The 21,527-nt window shown below is 37.6% G+C and overlaps 2 protein-coding genes across 7 annotated transcripts in view; one reads left to right on the top strand and one right to left on the bottom strand.

Annotated features, from left to right (window-relative positions):
- Positions 1-1,669: 1,669 nt before the first annotated feature.
- Positions 1,670-18,897, bottom strand: crata (carnitine O-acetyltransferase a). 5 transcript variants are annotated; one of them, XM_077498599.1, is made up of 14 exons: positions 18,843-18,897; positions 16,637-16,933; positions 16,367-16,485; positions 15,453-15,506; positions 14,538-14,703; positions 12,588-12,762; positions 12,220-12,398; positions 11,998-12,098; positions 9,875-9,994; positions 9,655-9,777; positions 9,340-9,475; positions 6,315-6,377; positions 5,745-5,882; positions 1,670-2,483 (listed from the first exon to the last, which is right to left on the bottom strand). In XM_077498599.1, the coding sequence occupies exons 2-14, from the start codon at positions 16,919-16,921 to the stop codon at positions 2,268-2,270; spliced, it is 1,875 nt and encodes a 624-aa protein (XP_077354725.1). In that variant the 5' UTR covers positions 16,922-16,933; positions 18,843-18,897; the 3' UTR covers positions 1,670-2,267. The 5 variants fall into 5 exon arrangements, with proteins under 5 accessions (XP_077354725.1, XP_077354723.1, XP_077354724.1 ...); XM_077498597.1 differs by lacking the exon at positions 18,843-18,897 and adding an exon at positions 18,392-18,829; XM_077498598.1 differs by lacking the exon at positions 18,843-18,897 and adding an exon at positions 17,742-18,359.
- Positions 16,327-21,527, top strand: part of ptpa (protein phosphatase 2 phosphatase activator) — a 38,801-nt gene continuing 33,600 nt past the window's right edge. Inside the window, exons 1-5 of one of the 2 annotated variants that reach the window (XM_077498602.1) lie at positions 16,327-16,455; positions 16,670-16,967; positions 19,674-19,777; positions 20,235-20,321; positions 20,589-20,714. In XM_077498602.1, coding sequence (XP_077354728.1) covers positions 19,709-19,777; positions 20,235-20,321; positions 20,589-20,714 — 282 coding nt within the window. In that variant the 5' untranslated portion in view covers positions 16,327-16,455; positions 16,670-16,967; positions 19,674-19,708. Of the gene's footprint in view, positions 16,456-16,669; positions 16,968-17,059; positions 18,942-19,673; positions 19,778-20,234; positions 20,322-20,588; positions 20,715-21,527 lie in introns of those variants that run through there. The other variant, XM_077498601.1, reaches the window with a different exon arrangement.

Consider the following 21,527-nt stretch of genomic DNA (forward strand, 5'->3'; position numbering starts at 1 on the left):
GGCTGTGACGTTTTCTTTCCTTCCTTTCTGTTTGCATCCCGCTTCTAACAACAGGAGGTTGCATATTGAATGCGGTTACAACTCAAACCAGTTCCAGTTCGCTTTTTCACTTCTTTAATTCTTGACTTGAACAATAACAAAACTTTTCAACCTTACATAATGAGGCTGCTCTCACTGTCTACTGTTAAAGGCAGGTTGGAATGGGGGGTAAAAATGTTAAGTAGCAAAATCTGTGAACTTTCACGTCTTGCCACAAATACTCAATGGGATTTAGAACTGGACTTTGCCTGGGTCCATTATAACAACTCAACTCAAGTTTATTTATATAGCGCTTTCAAACAGCCTGAACTGTCACAGAGCGCTTTACAGAACATAAAAACAAACATAACATAAAACATTAACACCAATACAATCACAAATCAACATTCTTCCATCCCTACATACGCAACACGTGAATATTCTTTAACCTAACCATTTCATTGGAGCTTTGGTTATAAGCTTAGCCGTGGTTGTCTCTGTTGGAAGATGAAAAATCCTTCTCAGTCTCAAGTTTTGTTTCCCCCCCCCCCCCCCCCCAGGATTGCTCTGTATTTAGCTCCATACATATTCCCATCAACTCTAACCGGCTTCCCTGACAATGCTGAAGAAAATCAGCTCTTCAAGCAACAAAGTACCTTTTTGTATGAAGGCACTTAGTAAGTTTTTGCTTATGAGTTTTTTTGTTTGTTTGTTTGTTTGTTTATCTTGCGGTAATAAAGACTTCAATAAACACTTTCGACGTCTTATTAAAGATTTTTTTTTTTTTCAAGACCTTTCTGTCTGACAATTTACAGGAAAAATGATCCCAAAATAATCAGTAGAATCTTCATCAAATTTATCAAACCCAAATCTTCAGTTAAAACAAAAGAAAAAAAAAAAGACCCCCAGTAATTGGAGGCAAACGCCACTTAACTCATCCATTTTCTTGGCCGCTTGAATAAGCACACAAGGTTCGCGGGGGGTGCTGGAGCCTAGGTCAGATGACTTTGGGCAGTAGGCGGGGGACACCCTGGACTGGTCGCCAGCCAATCGCAGGACCACTTAACTCATTTGTTCCCAAAAAAAGTATAAATATGTTCGACTGTAAATATTAAGTGTCCCAAAGACGTATTTATACGTTTGTTTGTTTTTTATGTTAGAGTATACAGAAGGCTTTGATGCAACCTCTGAACTGAAGAGAGCGGTTTAAGTAGTAGCAGTAAAGAAGTTATTACAAAAATGGCCAGCAGGTGGAAGCAGAGTATAAGAGATTAGCCAGGGCCATGTTGCAACAAACTGTTTTCCCCACATTTCTAAAGAGATTTGTGTGGAATGAAAAATGAGCTATATTCTAATGCTAATTGCTGCAAAATGGAAACAGATAGAAATTCACTTCTTTTTTCCTTATGAGAGAAGAGACTCTGATCTTTCTTTTGGTAGGTTTTCCATGTTTTTATAGCAATAGAACACAATGTGCTGTGGGCCTTGCAAAATCAGTCAAAATCCAGTAAAACAGCCGGGAGCGAAGAGGGTTTTTGGGAGTGAATGAGTTTTAAACATCGGACCAAGTTCCTTTACAATAAAATACACCAGATGATCATTAAATATTCTATTTGAGTTTAACTCTTGATCATATTACACAAATTGTCAATCACTTTTACACAATTTTATTGTATTAAAGACATTCCACATTCCATCTTGTACAAAAAAAGATAACTGACCATTCAAAGTAAAATTCCATGCTACATGGGCCAAAGTGTCAAGTGTCAACATAATACAAGGCACAGTCCTGTCACCGTTTAAAACCAGCAAATAGGACAATAAAATGTTATTTTTAAGTAGGGATAGGAGGGAGCAAAACTATCCACTTGTGCATACGTTATCTGCAGAGCACAGGTTCTTCTTGCAGAAAACACTGGCTTTTCTAACACAATGTTTTCTTTCTGGCATTATAAATGACTCGCTATATGTATAGTTTACCACCACATGGTTGACCTTGAGTTAACAGAAAGAATACCATTATTTAATTTTATTTTGATTTTACGTAGCAATGATTTGACTCTGATTTTGCATGATTTGACTCTCCATAAGGAGATAGCTAAGGTTCAAGACATGCTAAAGAACAGATCTTAAAAAAGAAAAAAAAAAAGTGTAGATTTAACATCTGTGAAATGAGGCCAATTCCTTCAAGTTATTTCCGTGCACACTAAACCTGGTCTCGATCTACCAAGTTTTTTTTTCAGCAAGTATCACAGTTTGGCTCTTGGAGTTTGTTCCAGCAGTGTCCTCATATCAACAAGTGCGTTCTCCACAGCTTGCGCCAGATCAGCTGCATTTGTTTCTTTGCACCCATTGAATGCTGACACTGCAAAGTTGATGTGGTCGTTCATGGGATTGTAGCAGACGCCATATCCATTAGGTACAACAGGGCCGAAGCACATGACGCAGTCAGTCTTGGACGGCACCTTTTGGGGGAAAAAAAATAATCAAGTGTTTTTGATGCCCAAATAAGCAAAGCACAATACGGTTCACAAATTCACCGATTCACATTCATTTTCTGTGAAACCTATCCAACCTTTGAGATGATATAAAATGGAATCAAACCCTGGCTAAGAGGAATAGAGATCGACCGATAATCGGTCGGGCCGATAATCGGGGCCGATATTTGACATATTGGTACATATCGGTATCGGTCTGTTTTATTAATCTGACGGCCGATATGAGCGATCCATTTAAAACTCCGTCTTTTCGCTTCGAATGCAGCCCAGAGCGTCTCTGTCTGTTATGGAGTCCAACTCCAGCAATGTAACGCCCATAGCAGCATTTGATTGGTTAGCCGTGCAAGAGCCAGAACCAATCAGTAGTGTATGCCTGTATCACAGTAGCCGGTCACACACGCACCCACGTACACAACGCGACAGACACATGCTTCGAAGGTAAGTTAAAAGAGAAGAGACTCCGCCGATCGTTTCACCATGATAAGCTAAACACATTGAATTATGTTGTGTATTAAATGCACTATATGAATGGAGCTGCATTGCCTTGCATTGAATCCCCGCTAGCTAACAGTGGTGTGTTCAGCTTAGCATGTAGGCTAACACCCAGTAGCTAATTCGCTACTTGAACTACTCGGGGAGGGAATCACACACATTTTCACTTAATTAAGTAAATAATGTTTGTTAGAAAGGTTCCAAATATTAACAGTTGTCATTATTATATTGTCTAGTTCCATGTTAAGAGTAGAGTAACGTCATTATATTTACCTCTCGTGACGCACACATTGCATTCTGGGTCACGTCCATTACTTGTTGCATAGCGGTTATTATGCAGTGAGATGCCACAATGACACTAAATAGCGTTTAGTTACTTTATATTGTGTTTATTTGTCGCACTGGTTTGCCATTGAGTGCCTTAAGCTTCGACGTCGATTTGATTGACAGCTCGTTGTGCACCTCGTTAAAGTCCGCTCCGTAACAAATTAAGTGTCTCAAACACCGTTTAACTACACGAACGTGTCCTCTTCCGTATGTTTGGCATTAGTAGAGAAGTGCACTAAAGTATAGTGTGCTTATTTGCTCGTTTTGTCTCTCTTTTCACGTCATGTCTGCCGTCATTTGGGACATTATCCTCTCAATGGATGCCACTAATATGTAACATCTACGGCCGTACACGGCTGCAATTAATGTTCAGTGATGTAATTTCATTACGTGCATCATACTTTGAATAATGAGCTCATGTTTGGTGTGTTGTATAACTTTCTCGTGTGTTAGTAACTATTCATGTGGACAGCTAAGATAGTGCTTGTTAATGTGAATTAGCAATGTTGCAGCCCAGTTATTACTTAGACAAGTACATCTGTGCCATTAAGTGATACAGTACAGTACAGTAGTGAGAGAATAGTGTGCCCATATACACACACGTGTCTATAAGTGTAAAACACATTAAACAGCAGAAACTGGCAGCGGTCCACCGCAACAATGTCTGTTTAACCAAGTTATTCTTACTATTATTATAACCAAGTTATTTTACTCAACCCTTTTTCTGCGTTGATTGGGGCATCCTAAGTGGCAGTAAACTACATGATGAAGTGTCTTTTGACAGTTCTCTTGTAGAGAGGAGTAGCATGATATTGCTGTTCTCGATTTAAGATCCTCAGCTTATCAAAACTGTCTATATGGTAACAATAACAATAATCATAATAAGGTCTACAAGAACTGTATGGTGTTCAGGGATGAATAGTTTTTCTCATGGAATTTTTTATTTTTATTTTTGCTGTAGTAATAAGTAATGCCACAGCTGATGCACATTTTGAATGACAGGGTTCCTCCTATTACTTCAAAATATAAAAATATAACATTTATAGAATAAAACTACAAGTATCCCAAATGCTATAAAAGGTAATGTCACATTGGCCCCCACATTTAACTCCCCCCGCCACCAACGTCTTATTGCAGATAGAAGGATGTAAAATGAAAAGTGTAGTGTGAGAATCCATTGTAAAGAACGGTTAGGGTTTGCATTATTCAAAAATTTGGTGCCAACATTTTAACTTTTACTGCAAATGAATATCGGCTTCAAATATCGGTTATCTGCCTCCTTGACTACCGATAATCGGAATCGGTATCGGCCCTGAAAAAAGCATATCGGTCGATCTCTAAAGAGGAATGTAGAAATTGGTGTCAAGGACGTATGTTGAATAGATATACCTTACCTGTCCTAACATCTTTTAATGATGGGGCGGAGCTTAGTTTACTCTGGGTTGTTAACCACGGTTAAGCAGTGCCCTTGCCATGTGTTTGCCATTAATGCATTCGCTCCCACAAACGTATAAATATGTTGTATTTTAAATGTATTAAGTGTCCCAAAGACGTATTTATACTTTTTTTATTTTTTTTATTTTTAATGCTAGAGTATACAGAAGGCTTTGATGCAGCGTCTCAACTGCTGAGAATGGGTGGAAAAAAAAATGGTAGTAATTATAAAAACGGCCAGAAGGTGGCAGCAGAGTTTAATATATCAACCAGGGCCATGATGAAAACAAGCTGTTTCCCCACAATTCTAAGCAAATTTGTGAATAATGATGAAACCTAGTTTCTAATGCTCGTTAGATAAGTTGATAAGTTTCTAAGATTCTAATGCTAATTGCTGCAAAATGGAAACATAGAAATATACTTTTTTTCCCTGATGAAAGAAGTGACTCTAATCTTTCTTTGGGTAGGTTCCATGTTTTTATAGCAGTAGAACTGAATATTCTGTGGATGTTGCAAAATTAGTTAAAATCCAGTAAAATAGCCGGGAGCGAAGGGGGTTGCTTCAGTGAAAATGGCTGCAAGCCAATTGTGAATAGCAATGAATTGAGCCTGGATTGGAATTACAGATCTTGATATACGTACAGCCCTTTGTAAGTCTTTGATCATATCTCTAAATCAGGGGTAGGGAACCCTGGTCCTCGAGAGCCGCTGTATCGCCTGTTTTCCATGTCTCCCTCCAACACAGATGACTCGTTATCATCATTATCATGAGCAGCAAGCTCTGTAGAAGCCTGATAACGATCCAGTTCATCAAATCAGCTGTATTGGTGGAGGGAAACATGGAAGACAGGCAGGACAGTGGCTCTCGGGGACCAGGGTTCCCTACCCCTGCTCTAAATAATTGCACATTATTATAGCATTGCAAAACCCAAGACTTGTGCACAGTTTCTCTATATAATCATTGACAAAATATACCTGACTTGTAGATAAGCGGTAGTGTAAAGCTTTGGCATAGGATGGATCCTTGAAAACATCAGGAATTGAGATCTTTTCTTCAGCAGCCTGCATCTTCAGACCAAGTAGATGTCGGTCAATGGCTTGACCACTGATTGCCTGAAAAGACAAAAGTGTAATTGTCCATGTTAACTAATCATAATTGCAGGCGTACAGAACTAGAACTTGCAAATCCACAACAAAAAAATAAAAATCAACAATGAGTAATACTATCATCACTGAAAAATATACTATATCTCCATGCATATAAGGCACTTTAGCAAGACACTTACTGGCAGTTCTAGGGCAAGACTACTATTGTCCTCCAGAAACAGTACATTTCTGATCTTAAATGTAATAACTCAGATTGCACACAATGATATTATAGTGATCTTGGTAAATTAGTACGTTAGTGCAGCAGATCTATCCATCCATCCATCCATCCATTCATCCAACTTTCGTAACGATGTAAGTGGTACATTCAAAAAAATCCATAAACATTGAAAACATATACTTTTCAACAGGAACTGAGAAGGCAACATAAACACTTACCAGGTTTGTATAAGACCTGTGTGCGTTTACAGCTTTTTCCAAGAGAGCCGCCTTCTCTGTGTTCTGCAAGAAAGAGAAATACGACAGTGCTCCAGCTTAACCGTGTAAAGTGCATCACTGTTTAAAACTCTTTAACCGCCAAAAACGTTTGATAACGATTAGTAAAATTACGACGTATGCCGCCATAAGCGTTAAGTGACGTCAACTACTTTTTTTTTATCAATGTGAAATGCAGCGCTGCCTGGTCAATGGGTTGTGGAATCAAAAACAGCCACTAACTACGGCCAGCAGATGGCAGCATTATATCTCTTTTCAATGGGCTGCCGGTGTATGAAATTACAATGAAACATGACGACTGATGAAATAGAACGTTTTCAAGGATGACGTGAATGATCAAAGCCTTTGTCACATTAAATCTATTTGACAGAGTATCACTAAACAAAAAATATTAGTGTCAAAGTCACTGTTATGATGAAAGTGTATCTTTTCACAAAAAGCTTATTTTCTCATCTTTTCAATTTTTGCTCAAATTACCTATTTTCAAATGGTGATTAGTAAAGAACGGAATAAGAAAAATACTTTTGTTTTTTTTCCCTTAATGAAAGAATGCGATAAAGCACACAATATTCTGTAATTGCTTGAAATCGGCTGGCTCTGTGGGAGTTGTTTTATGGATAACGTGTGGCAGTAAAAGACTTAACATAAAGAGTACATCTGAATACATGATCTATTTTGTACACAGATGCTTCCTTAATATTAATAATTTCATTTGAATAGCATAATAGCACCTTTAAAACAAGTGCTTTGACAAACAGAAACACATACATAAAGTAAGACGAGGATTGCCATGCTGGTCGTATAGACCCCACCCAAAAACAAAACAAACCAATGAATGGAAACCTCAGGCAACCCAATAAACTCAACTGAGACCAGGATGGCAGATATTTGGTGGTCAAAATAGAGTCATACATTTTGAAATACATCAAAGAAACTCTAAAAGAGGGTCTTATGAAGACATTTAAAAGATGTCACAAATTTTGTGTATCACAGCTACTTTGGCGCGTTGTTCTTAAGTTTAGGTGCCCTGATGGAGAATGCTCCATCATGTTTAGTTTTAAAGTAGCACTAAGGAACTTTTCAACCTTAATAACATATTTTCATAATTCTTCTGATGAAATATCGACTTAAAATAGTTGAATGGTACCTTTGCCATGGCCTTGGTGTTGTATCATTTTTACTAGCACTAAGCAACTTTAAGGAGGATGCCACACAAAAAACTACAAATGTGCGAACTTCTTTATGGCATACGTTACTTCCACCTTTCCCCATTCGTTACAAAGACGCAAGTCAATTTGAATATCGACCCACAATTACTGCTTTCCTACCAGAAGCTGCAAAACAACTGAAAAGCTTTGTCTGATGAGACAAAAAGGAAAAAGGAAGCTATCCAAATAAAAGGTCAGGCAAGGATCTAAACTGACCTGGATTTCACTTGCTGGGGCGAGCTAGAAAACAACACAATGTTCTTGTCCTCATAGGGAATATGGTCTTCCTTCAGACATAACAATACCGCCTTTGTCCATATGACGCTGCCATAATCAACGTAAACTGAAAGCTCCTTAGTGTAGCTTTATCGGCGACTTTGGATCAACCAGAACCCCCCAACCATGAGAGGATCTGGTGCCGTGGCAAACGCATAAGGGGTTAAAACTAGCAGTATATAGCACTGAGACAGGCCCATACATACTTAAAAGGTAGGGATGGGCGAGTACCGATATCAGGTACCGGTATCGGGCCGATACCAGCCTTTTTTTTCAAGTACTCGAGTACTCGTGACGCAGACGAGTACAAGCGACCGATGGCAGAGGGGGAAGACGTTAAGTGAGTCCTCCTTGCCTGTAACTGGCGCTAGCTTGCAGCAGTTTTTCACCAAAACTTCACCAGTTTGGAAATACTTCAAAATTGTGAATCTAAAAGAGCATTTTTGTGTTTTATTTTGAGCGTTAAGACTATTGATGAGTGACTGTGCTGTTTTTTTTTTGGTCAAAATTAAAGGAAATATATTTGTTTAAAAATATCTTTTAGTGATTTTTTATTTTTATTTGTCACTGGTATCGGCAGTTGGTATCGGTATCGGTGAGTACTGAGGGTCTGAGTATCGGTATCGGTCTGAAAAAAAGTGGTATCGAACATCCCTATTTAAAGGTAATCAATAAACGCAAAGAGGAAGCCAAATATTTTCTTGACAATAATATGTTCTTATGTACCCCCATTAATCGAAACGGTATTCTGACTACCATATTTTTCAGATTATAAATCACTCCAAAGTACAAGTCGCATTTTTGGAGAGATTTATTTAAAAAAAAACAAAAAAAAAAACAAAACAAAAAAACAAAACAAGACCAAGAAAAACATTGAGTATTTACTGCCTTTGGTCACCAAGTGTTGGCTAAAAAGAACAACTTTTCCATAGTTCGAAGCAAAAGTTTTGAATGCTCCCAGAAATTGTTCATAGCTGTCAACACGATTTTAGGGAATGCCAAATTTGGGTGCCAGTGAACCTATGAAAGAAAAGTGCAACTTTGAGCTTGAAAAAAATATATAGTAATATTGTAGAATAGAATTGTGGAATATGACTTTAGCAGGAAAATTCACATTTTTTTTTTTTCAATCCATCTCTGGGGTCTGCCATTTTGCCTGCTACTGCCAATTGCTGTCGACTGAAAGTGACATCACAGTGCCTAAGGACTCAGCTTGAAAGCGTCACATGACTACACCCAGAAAACAGGTGAACTGTGTCGGTCTTCAACTTGATTGGATGTCATTTGAGCCATGCTTTTGCCTGGCCCCTCACCTAAGACCTCTTTAACCTTGGTGACCCTATTATTGGCATAAAGCCCACAACTTAGCTCTAGGATCATTTTGGACACCCAAACTCTTCCGCCCCGTTATCAGGTGACAGCTCTTGGAGGAGTGCGTGGAACATAAGGTTTCTAAATAAAGTTCAAAGAGCAGCATCTCACACCTGTTTGTTTGGATCATCGAAGGACTTTACAAAATCAGCAGAGGCACTCGAGGCTGATCTGATTGTATCAGTGCGACCAAGTCTAAACATACGCAGGGAGGCGCTTTCATATGTGGCACAACAATGCTGATACATTCTGCAGAAAAAACAACAACATGATAGTAATACACGGGAAATGAAAACATACAATATCATATGATCGCTATCATCAGCTATGTAATAAGTTTTGGATCATTGCTTAGTTGGTCAGTATTATCAGCTTCATTTGAGCAAACATTTTTAATGGTGTATAACGTGGCTTTTCATGCACCTCACCTGTAGTAAGCCAGTTGTAATGCCACCTGTATAAATGCATCAGGGCTCATCTTGTGGGCTTTTGCAACATTTTTTCCAAAGTGGCTGAACACAATAACCCTCATATCCAGGTCATCAGCCAGTCTGTAGTGAAATTAATATCAGTCATTCATACAAGTGAATCTCTGAGCGATTTAAATATGACTATTGATCGGGAAGTGGGAAAAAAAACAGTGCTCACGCATTCATGCTGTGTTTGGCCTCTTCAATGTACTTCTTAATCTCAGGTGTGATGTTGAACTGCAGTTTTTGGGGCATAGGCAAAGGCACTGTGGGAGAGTGAACCATATCTGGCTTCCTCCTGTTATCACGTGATACAAAACATAGGGCTTAATTCACGAAGATTTCAAATAGCAGGCTCTAAATTGCGTGTTCACTCAAAAATATTGTGCAGGCTTTTGGTGGGAAAGTCAGGTGTGATCTCCCAATAAATTGTGTGTCCAATTACTCTGATCGTGTATGTTGTTAGTTAAATTAAGTTTAAATAATATGCAATCGGGAGCGTTTACTTGTCCCTAAAAACATGAGAATAGGATGCATCTGTCCATCTGGTGTAATGTTGCACTTAAAAATTTGCTTCTTAGGGTTTGTTTGTGGTGTCTTTAGACTGAAAAGGCAGAAAATTAACTTTACTACATGTCTTACGTTTGTAACAAAACAATCCGCTTCAAAATCACTAAATAAATAATAGCTTTAATTAATTTTATTTATTGCCGCCAGCAAGACACATGCAAGATGGCGGGTGGCCCGACGCATCAGCAATAGGAAGGTGTATCTACTTACATTTAAACAGAGCAAGACTCCTGTTTTTTTGTTGTTGTCTTTTTTTCTCCCCTCACTCCTCCAAGTAGCGTGCAGGCATGATAAATTCAGCATTTGCTGTAAGTAAGGGCTATTATACTCCAGTTTTATGCCACCAAGTGTGCAAAAACCAAGTCAAATTGACACAATGACGGAACTTCGGAAGGTAGTTTGAACGGAAGCTGGAGGTAAAAACGAACTCAATTCGGACGTTTATGGATTTGAATGGGATGGAATGGAACTAGGGTGACGGCGCGGGATCTTGGAGCATAACGTGAGATATTTGGAAAACTTTTCTGTGGGTGTACGGTACCGTTAGTATGTTGCATCAATGGCCATTGTAGGCTTTGACAACTCAATATGTTTGAATGAGACAAGCAAATACGTCAGGTTTCGTAAACATATGATGAAGTGCTAATTAAGTGCCTTAATATTGTGATCAAATTGGATTTTTCATTATGTTGGACTATGAAGTGATTTTCAGGAAAAGTACACAAGTAAGTGATTTGAGTTTAATCAGGGCTAATGCTAATTGAGAATCGTTTAGCAAAGGATAAGTTTGTTGGTGTTTGTGTAATTATATGCATGTGTGCAGAGAAAATAAGTAACAATGTGTATTCGTATCCACTAAATTAAACTCAGGTTCAACCTTAGTGGACTTAAAAAACAATAAATAAAAATAAAAATAAATAAATAAAAGAAAAAAGGACACAAAACTATCCAATAGGTCTCAGGGTTGATAAGTCTCATGACTTCTGCTAAATTCACCGATATGCATTAGGGATGTAACAATATCCAAACATCACGATACGATATTATCACGATATGAAGTTCACGATACGATAATTATCACGATATTGTGGGGGCGTTGGCGATATTTAAAAAAGATCACAATATTGTAAAAAATAGCTCATACTAAAAAAAGAGCACATTATTGTACTTTTGTACATAACTGCAATGCATATAAACCACCTACAATCTCTAATAACAATATTGAGGCACTTACTTGCTAATGCAAGCACACATTGATCTCTTCACAAGCAAATTAGGTTCCCCTTCATCTGACAATTAGCATAGATTTTAAAACATAGAAGGCCAAAACATCCCTAATAAAAATTAAATTGCACTAATAAACTAGCCTAGAGGGTGCTAGAACTGCACAAATGGAAATCAACCTGACTTTTTTAACAGATGTGTTCCTTTTAAATATTGTGAACATGACGACGACGATATTGTGTCAGTTTTAATATCATGATATTGCCCTTATCGTGACATCGCTAATATGCATATTCTCCTTCAACAATGTCTAAAATAAACTGTGCTGCAAATTTGTGCGTTTGACAGACGCTATCCCGGGTGGATCAGCTTTCACATATTTGCGGGAGGAAACAAGTTTGTGCCTGTTTTTGCAGCAGCAAACCTTTTTTGTAAATCAGTCCCCGTGTGTTTTCTGTGGGGTCACGTTGACTGCACAGTATGCAACATTTATTGTCAACTACTTACGTGTATTCCACAACATGGTCAATCAGGGCTACAATGGGTGGGCCCTCTGCTGGGGCATGCTCATAGTTGGCACCACATGTCCCATCTTCCCCAACAATGAACTGAAAGAAACATTCTTCTTCTTTACAACTAGCAATTTGAGAGCACATCATGTGAATTAAACAACTTCGATACAGGAAACCTTTACTAGCCTGGAGGCCCAGTTTGAGAGTTCCTTTTCACCTGCAGTGTTTTGTCAAACCAGCGGTTGCCACTGTTCCACACACTCCCTCCTCCATGCAACATCTGCACTGCCGCACAGCTGCGATAAGCATCTTCTGGCACTTGAGGCATCGGCCCATCCAAACACAGTGTGAATATGCTCCTTTGAATAGCCGACACAGATTCCTTGTTGGTCCGATCTAAATAAACAAATTGATTAAGAAATCCAAATTTAAGGAATCCATGTGGAAGACATTAAATTTTAATCATCTAATGTTATCTCTTGATGATGATAGTACTAAACAGCTCAGACCTTTCAAGTAAGCATAATGTACAAAAAGGACAAAAAAATGTTTATTAATAACACTGTATTGCGAAATTACACTTACCCTTGATGAGGTCAACATAGGTCTTGCCCCAAGCGTCCCGATGTTGGGTGGTGAGGATGCCCACAGGATCCGCGTTGGTCTGTTGAGAGGAGCTGCAGATCCGCTCCAGCTGAACACAGAGCTGTTCAGCGGTCAGTGGTGTCCCATCGCTGTTGTACACATCCAGCACAAAGAACTAAATTCAAAAATGAGAGAGAGAGAGGAAGAAACTGTTATGTATCTAATTAGGGGTGTTAAAAAAAATCGATTCGGCAATATATCGCGATACTACAGCACACAATTCTCGAATCGATTCAATAGGCAGCCGAATCGATTTTTTAACATACATTTTTGATGAAAAAATATTCAACAAAATGTATAACTTTCACACCTTAAGCATGGAAGAATGTTATATTAATGGAACATTAAGCCTTAATATTTTATTTCAATGCTGTTCTAACATGAAAAAGGTTACAACCTGTTTGTTAAATACAGTGGCTCACAGTTATAACACTGAAGTTTCAGATCAATAAATAATAAATTTTCATACAAATCTTACAGTGTACATGTACAAATTTACTGAATGTTATTTTCTAAATTGAGTAAAAAAAAATCTTAACAATTGACTTGTAAATTCATATCGGGATTAATCGGTATCGAATCGAATCGTGACCTATGAATCGTGATACAGATCAAATCGTCAGGTACTAGGCAACTCACACCCCTATATCTAATTAACAAACAGGCCCAATCTAAAATATTTCACATATGGTTAGGACTGCTCGATTGTAGAAAAAATAATCACGATTATACATCACAAATATTCAAACAATTGTTTATTTTTTGGTACAAAACAAAGAATAAAAAATAAAACACAATATTTACGCATTTAAAAATATAAACACCAATTAAAACTAAATATAAACACCATAATTATGTAAGTTCCTTTTGGACCAAACAAAATTTACAATAATATATATTTACAATAATATATATGTATTAGTTTATGATGGCAAAAACATGAAGTTGGAGTGCAGCTTGTGCACTGTGCAGAATGACAATTTTTTTTTGCTCCAAGAAAATTAAACATAACAAACAAATAAAAAAATATTAAGACAAGTAAAATTCTTTGAAACACTATGATTATGCAAGGTCCTTTTGGATGAATGAAAATTCATGAGTTACTTTAAAATGAATTGAAAGGTGCAAAAAAAAAATAATAATAATAAATTCAAAAATTCGTATTAACTAATTTGCTCCCAATAATTTATAAATATGTTTTGTTTTTTTAAGTGTCCCAAAGACGTATTTATACGTTTATTTATTTATTTACTTTGTTATGCTAGAGCATACAGAAGGCTTTGATGCAGCCTCTCAACTGAAGAGGAAGGGTGAAAAACATGGTAGTTATTACACAAACGGCCAGGTGGCAGCAGAGCAAAGGAGCTCAACCAGGGCCATATTAAAATAAAGCTTAATTACTCACAATTCTAAATATATTTGTGAAAATTGATTAAACCTAGCTATATTCTAATGCTAATTGCTTCAAAATGGAAACAGATAGAAATATACTTTTTTTTCGAAATGAAATAAGAGACTTTAATTTTTCTTTTGGTTGGTTCGTTGTTTTTATAGCAATAGAGCACAATATTCTGTGGGCCTTGCAAAATCAGTCAAAATCCAGTAAAACAGCCAGGAGCGAACGGGATTGCTTTTGTGAAAATGGCTGGGAGCGAATGAGTTAATAATCTTTTTTTTTAATATTGATTAATTACACAGCCCTACATATGGTACTTAAGTAGGACAGCGACAGATCTTCTGACATCATCATTCCTCATGTTGTAAAGAAATCCCCACAAATCCTCTAGTTTAATTACCGGTATGTCTGAAGAGCAGAATATTATTTTATTGTCGGGATCACCAATATTAGCCCACAGCCAGACGACAGTAGACCGTATTTGTGCTCCTCACCTGAAAATTATGGACAACGGTGATGTGTTTAGGGGGCCTGGAGCTTTTTGCATGGTTCACCACAGCATCCCTCTTCACACCAGGGATACGGCAGGATGACAGTACTTCATAGTACTGATTCATACACAGTGGCTTCCCTCCCAGGTACTCAACCGGAATGGTCTCACTGCAGTAGTACAACAGCTCTTGTTGATTTGAACAACAGCGATACAGCATTTATGACAATATGTGTATTTTTAATTTTTCTAAAATAACCTTAAATGTAGTACTATATTGGTATACTGTTTGGCATTAATAAGTAGGGATGTAACGATATCCAAACATCACGATACGATATTATCACGATATGAAGGTCACGATACGATGCTTATCACAATATTGTGGGGGTGTTGGCGATGTTTAAAAAAGGGCACAATATTGTTAAAAAATAAAAATAAAAAAAGCACAATATTGTGGTTTTGTACATAACAGGAATGCATATAAACAACCTACAATCTCTAATAATATTGAGGCACTTACTTGCTTCACAAGCAAATTAGATTCCCCTTCATCTAACAGTTAGCATAGATTTTAAACATAGAAGGCCAAAACATCCCTAATGAAAATTAAATTACACTAATAACCTAGCCACTAGAGGGTGCTAGAACTGCACAAATGGAAATCAACATGACTTTAACAAATATGTTCCTTTTAAATATTGTGAACATGACGACGACGATAGTGTGGCAGTTTTAATATCACAATATCACGATATTGCCCTTATCGTGACATCCCTATTAATAAGCAGTGTAATTTACAGCTGCTTTAATTGTTGCTCATTTGTTGAAGGGTTGTAATAGTAATACAAAACTACAAAATGTGTGGTACATTAAAAAACAGAATACAAACAAAAGATACTTCATTACATGCACTCACTTGTCAATCATTGTCTTGAAATCCAAAACACCTGCAATCAGCTTGGCAGCAAACCTGCAGACCGAAAATAAACAAATAATGCAGTTTTAGATGACCACAGTCACACAGGACAGGACATAGAGTATTATCAGTTTTCAAGCACTGAACATTTATTTATCAATGCAATTGCTCAACCTACTGCAGAACATGGTAAATTATAGTGCATACGCCTTAGACAAAAAAAAAAATTCACATGAGATCGATTTTTTTTGCCCAAAAGGTAAATGTGTACTTTCGTAATTAAATTGCGACCTATGGTTGGTTGAATGACCACCGTGGAATACCTGTTGAATTTATTTATTAGACTAGTCAGACGTCACTTTATATTTCACTTGTAAACTTTTAAGAATTATCACTTTGACTTGACATATCATGATAGCATGAGTCTATTTAAATATTTTAACTCATTCACTCCCAGCCATTTTCACTGAAGCAATCCCGTTCGCTCCTGGCTGTTTTACTGAATTTGGACTGATTTTGCATGGCCCACAGACTATTGTGTTCTATTGCTATAAAAACATGGAACCTACCAAAAAATAGATTAGAGTCAGGAAAAAAAAAAGGATATTTCTATTTGTTTCTGTTTTGCAGCAATTAGCATTAGAATTCAGCCAAGTTTCATCATTATTCACATTCCTGGTGAAATGACTGGCAAAACGAGCTTGTTGCAACATGGCCCTGGTTGAGCTCTTATACGCTGATGTCACCTGCTGGGCGTTTTAGTAATAACTACCATTGCTTCAAGCATTCTCTTCAGTTCAGAGGCTGCATCAATGCCTTATGTATGCTCTAGCATACAAACAAACAAACAAACAAACAAACATATAAATACGTCTTTAGGAGCAAATGAGTTAATCATACTGTAGTGTGATCACCTTATTTGTCCCTGCTTGTCACTGAAGTTCATTCGAGGCAAAACCAACCCTGGACTTGAATGGATCACCACAGGCAAACGGTAGTCGAGGTAAGCAACCTGCACCCACCATTCTGACAACTACACAGACACAATAAAACACCTGACATTGTATGGTCCTAAATAAAAGATCATTTTAAACATAACGATATTGTACAACTAATACGACAACATGAATATAAATGGCAACATAAGTATGTCTTCTGGTCATTATTTTTTGTTACAAACTCACCCAATTCTCTGTGTTTTGCGCTCTCTTCTCCAGGCCTCTCTGTAGTCTTTCACCAATTCCTCCAGGTTTCTGAAAATCATCCACTAGTTCCTTTGTGTGCATCAGCTCGTCCACCTCCACGATGGGCTCCAGGGCTGTGATGTAGCGCTCAAAGGTCTGCTGCAGAGGCGGGATAGGCAGACTGGGCAACCCCTTCTGGTGGGTCAAGTATCTCCCAGTGATCCGGGTTGCTGAAACTGGCTTCACCAAATGGCAGGGTTTGACCAGGCCCCCTGGTTTCGCCATCCCCACCTTTACCTGGGACATAAGATAAGATCGTTTCATTTTACATGTAAAATCATTCTTCTGATTTATCATGTCGGTTTTGGTACATCCAATACATGTAGATGTTTGAACTAAAAACGTGGAAAAGGACATGGATGTGATCTTTATAACTTTCAAAATACTATTTTGGTGATTGTCTTCCAGAGATCTACCTTGCAAACTTCAAAGTGTGCTTATTCTATAAAAAGACCATATTTCTATGAGAGTTTAGTTAGCAGTGTGCATGTCTAAATCTGTACTGTATTAGTTGTCGCTTTGCTCGTGTGTTTTCTCTCCGTTTACCTACTGTTTCTTCCCTCTTTACAAAACATTGCCCATTGGTAGGGCTCCTCAATTATGAAGAAAATATTAATCACGATTAATATGGTAATAATTGAAATCATGATTAGAACAATCTTTTTTTTTTTTTTGTACAAATTGCCTTCCCTATACGTGCCCTCTAAATGACTGGGGATCAATCATTAGTGACAGTCCAGATTGTACCCATCTTTTGCCCAAAGTCAGCTGGTACACACGACAGAAAATGCAGGTTTGTATGACATTGCAAAACTCACCTTTCGTGATCCAAATAGTAGAATAAACAAAGACCTAAAATGCCTTGTTCTGCATATACGCTTAAGAATAATTAACATATAATGTGGTACCAAAGTTACACCCCTAATTTCTTTCTTTCAGCCCTAATGTTTCATTATCAAGTATTCTATTTAATACGGTCAAGTACAACGATTGCTTTTTGGCTATCCAGTACTGTACATGCAGTACTGCATTTTATAATTGTCACCTCTAGAGGGCAGGCTGCACTTGCATCAGGCTTCAAAGTGAAGTGACGAATAGACGTTTACTGTGTCACATACACAAACAAGAAAAAGTACGCAACGTTTTCTTCTCTCCTTGATTTTATATAAATATTAATCTACTCTAGCTATTTTGACAATTAAGTGTAAGGCTTGAACAACAAACACTGATTATTCTGGCTGATAAACAGCGTTGTGGCACCAGTGTGAATGTGTAAACAACCACAACTTAAGCTTCTGTAGATATTTGCACACTGATTTAACTTTTGTTTAGTCGGTTCAATTTGATAGTATGTTAAAATCTGTCAATATTTCTCTCCGTGCCAAAGTAAAACAAATTCGCTTCAAAGAGAAAGACGTATGAGAGAAAGGCGTTGCCATTCGTTGTCTATGTGTAAGCTAGCTGTACTGGAGCCCATAAAAACAAACGACAAAAACGCAAATAACCTTTCACCCAGATAGCTTATTACTGCTGCTAGCCGACGTGCTAACAGCGAGCAAACACTGCTGTAACCAACAACTGACACTTCAGCAAACTAACGCACTACTATGTTGTTTATGTCACAAACGATCAAACAGTTATGATCATTGCAGACTGTGCAACATGTTAAGATTCGACTAAAGACAGATTTCTTACCATTCTGCTGCAAATGCCCCACATTATGTGTCTTAGAAACGCCCCCTGTGTCAGTGCCCGAAGTCCAGCGGAAAGCTCCGATTCGGTATTTAGGTTGCACCGCCAACAGAGGATAAACTCTAAACACAACCACAAGACGGATGCCGAACCAAATACAGAATACGACTAGAAAGTCACAAATGTGTGTCATGCAGATACAGTATTATGATCGCTGATCAGATTAGATAACTACAGTATGAATTCAGGTACAAAAGTAACAGAACTGGCACTGTACGAGCACTTCCGGCATACATAGTTCACATGAAGAAAGTACTGACTGTTTTATTTATTATTATATAGTTTTATGAATGAACACTATAACGAATGCAGAAAGCGTTGTGTGTATGTTTAAATATATGCACAGTAGTTATACAAAAACAAAGTAGTTCAACATTTTTATTCGTGTACTTACCCAATGATGGCGGTAGCGAGTCACATCACTATTTTTCCCCCTCGTAATGCGCGAGGAAGACTGACAGCTTCGACATGGCGGAATCAAAGAAGCAGTCAGGTAAACTCAGCTAAATGTTTGTTTTCAGAGTCTGTGTACTTTGTTTCGATTCTACTCATGTGTCTAATATTTAGAAAAATAAATAATGTATACGACACGTTCACATTGTACATCAACGTGTAAACGTTAAATCGTTGGATAAATAATAAAATAACAAGTCTTGTGGAGTCCACAAACAAAGCTGCCCCCCCCCCCCCCGATATGTGCGTTTAAAGTACATTTGTGTTACTGCATTATGCCAAGTGGACCTATGCTTTAATTAAACGTTGGGTTGTCCGTTTAGTTACGAGATAGAATGCAATAATAAACCCTGAGTTGTCAGCTTGACTTAGTATTCTTCACAGTTGCATTTAAATAATTCAGTTTTAATCATGGAGTCGTTAATTATGCTGTCATGCATGTTTTTGAGTACCTCGAGAAAATTTATGTTAACACAGGGAGAACATGCAAACTCCACACAGAAAGGTCAATTGAGTGTTGAGATTCATACCCAGAACCTCAGTCCACAGTCAGGCTGACGTACTTCCCACAGTTGAAATGTTTTTGTCACATTACGTTACACCGTCATAGATCGTAGTTTCATGCAATTTTGTTTTTAAAAAAAAACAGCACTAAAAATATTCAGTCTGTTATTCACAGTACAATAATGTTTTTCGATTTTGCTTGTATGATTGTTCTAGGAGACTTTAAATTACTACACATTTCAATCAATGTGACTTTGTCTTTTTGTAGGAGCTGGTTCCGAGGGCGAATCACTTGAGGTTACAATGCCTTTCATGGTACCCAAGAAAGAAATAAGCATGGTGCCCGACATGGGCAAGTGGAAGCGGTCTAAGGTGAATGACTGTCCTGTTGGTAGACAGCATTTCCGTTGAATCGGCGCATCAGATGAATAACACTAGAGCTGGGATTTATTCGCTTGTCCCTTTTAGACAAATCGCAGACGTGGAATGCAAGCTTCAATCAATCAAACCTTTTGCTAATCAGAAAAAAACAAACATTGGGGCACAATTCACAAACGCATCCAATAAACATACAATAACACACTATACTACATCTAAGTAAACATAAAAGAACACAATACAATGACAAACAGAAAACTGTTGATAGGAATATACGATCCACCCAGAATAGGAAGCAGTAAATACTGATCAAATGTCCATAAGCATATCACAACACGGTGGTCAGTTTGAAAGAGGTTATTGTCATTTTTAACAAATGTTTTATCAAAATCATTTATTTTAGTCATTGGCCTGACTGCACGTTAACTGCAGATTATTATCCTTTTTACAGGCTTACGCTGACTACATGGGATTCATTCTGACTCTTAATGAAAGTGTGAAAGGAAAGAAGCTAACATGTGACTATAAAGTGTCAGAGGTATGCTGTCTTTTCGTTTATACCAGAAAAATAGTTTCTTCATTTCATGATGTTCTAATTGCATTTTCTGTTCCGGGATTGTGAATTGTTTGGATACATTCTTCATGTTGTACAAGACTAACATCCAAACTTACTGTGTAACAAATAATTGGTGGTTTTATGCACATTGTTTTCCTTGGGATGCAGCAGGTTAAAACATATTGTACATGAGCCAGTTGTCTTGTCTTATGACTACAGTCATTATTGTATTGTTACTTTGTATGATAGACAGTGGAGAAGCTCCTCGATCTTTTAGGGACTCTGGACAGATGGATAAATGAGACCCCTCCTGTTGACCAGCCATCCCGCTTTGGTAATAAAGCCTTCAGAACCTGGTTTGCTCAGTTAGACCAGGTTAGTCAGCATACACACATAAAACACTCACATGTACTGTACCACTACTTGTTTGGGGCTCTATACTGTTCCTTTTTCATGTGGCAGTTGGTTCACAGAGGACTAACAGTTCAATTTCAGGTTTATGTAAAGAATAATTAGACATGCTGAATTACAACTCTATGTAAAGCGAGTTGTGTCTCTTTACTCAACACAACAACATCTGACAGCTTCCACAGCAAGAAGTCAGACACACCCTTTGACCCTTTGCACCCAGTAAAATTCATAAATCCTTCACCTCCTTTAAAGATGCAAGTCCTCGTTGAATATCGCTATATTTTAATCTTTCTGTCAATACTCATATCCAATGCTGTCTCTGTCATCTTATATTTTTAAACTTGATTATCCTATCGATTATTCCATTAAATTAAAGAGTAATTCCACACCATTTTTGTGTTATTCTACTAGGGTAGGATGTACATTGAATTGAGTGTATCTAAGTACTCATAATTTATTACCTGTTTTATACATATGCATCATTAAAACTCATTCACTGCCTTTGACAAGTATACTTGTCAATTGTATTTTTTAGAGCGGTGCTAAATGGGGGCGAATCTGATTATGCTCCACTGTAAATATCAAACTTGGAAACAACTTTACTGATGCCCAACCACCGGTAGATGACATCATTGCCCCATTTTATACGAAATAAACACAGTTTCAGAGTCCATGGGAGAAATGGCTGTATTTTGTAAAACCTACTTTTTTTCTACTGTCAATTATGAAAGAATGGGACGGGGCAAAAAGTAGGGAGTCTATTCTGTTATTTGGTAG

The sequence above is a fragment of the Festucalex cinctus genome, chromosome 15 (genome assembly GCF_051991245.1).
Source record: "Festucalex cinctus isolate MCC-2025b chromosome 15, RoL_Fcin_1.0, whole genome shotgun sequence".
In the NCBI taxonomy this organism is placed as follows: Eukaryota; Metazoa; Chordata; class Actinopteri; order Syngnathiformes; family Syngnathidae; genus Festucalex; species Festucalex cinctus.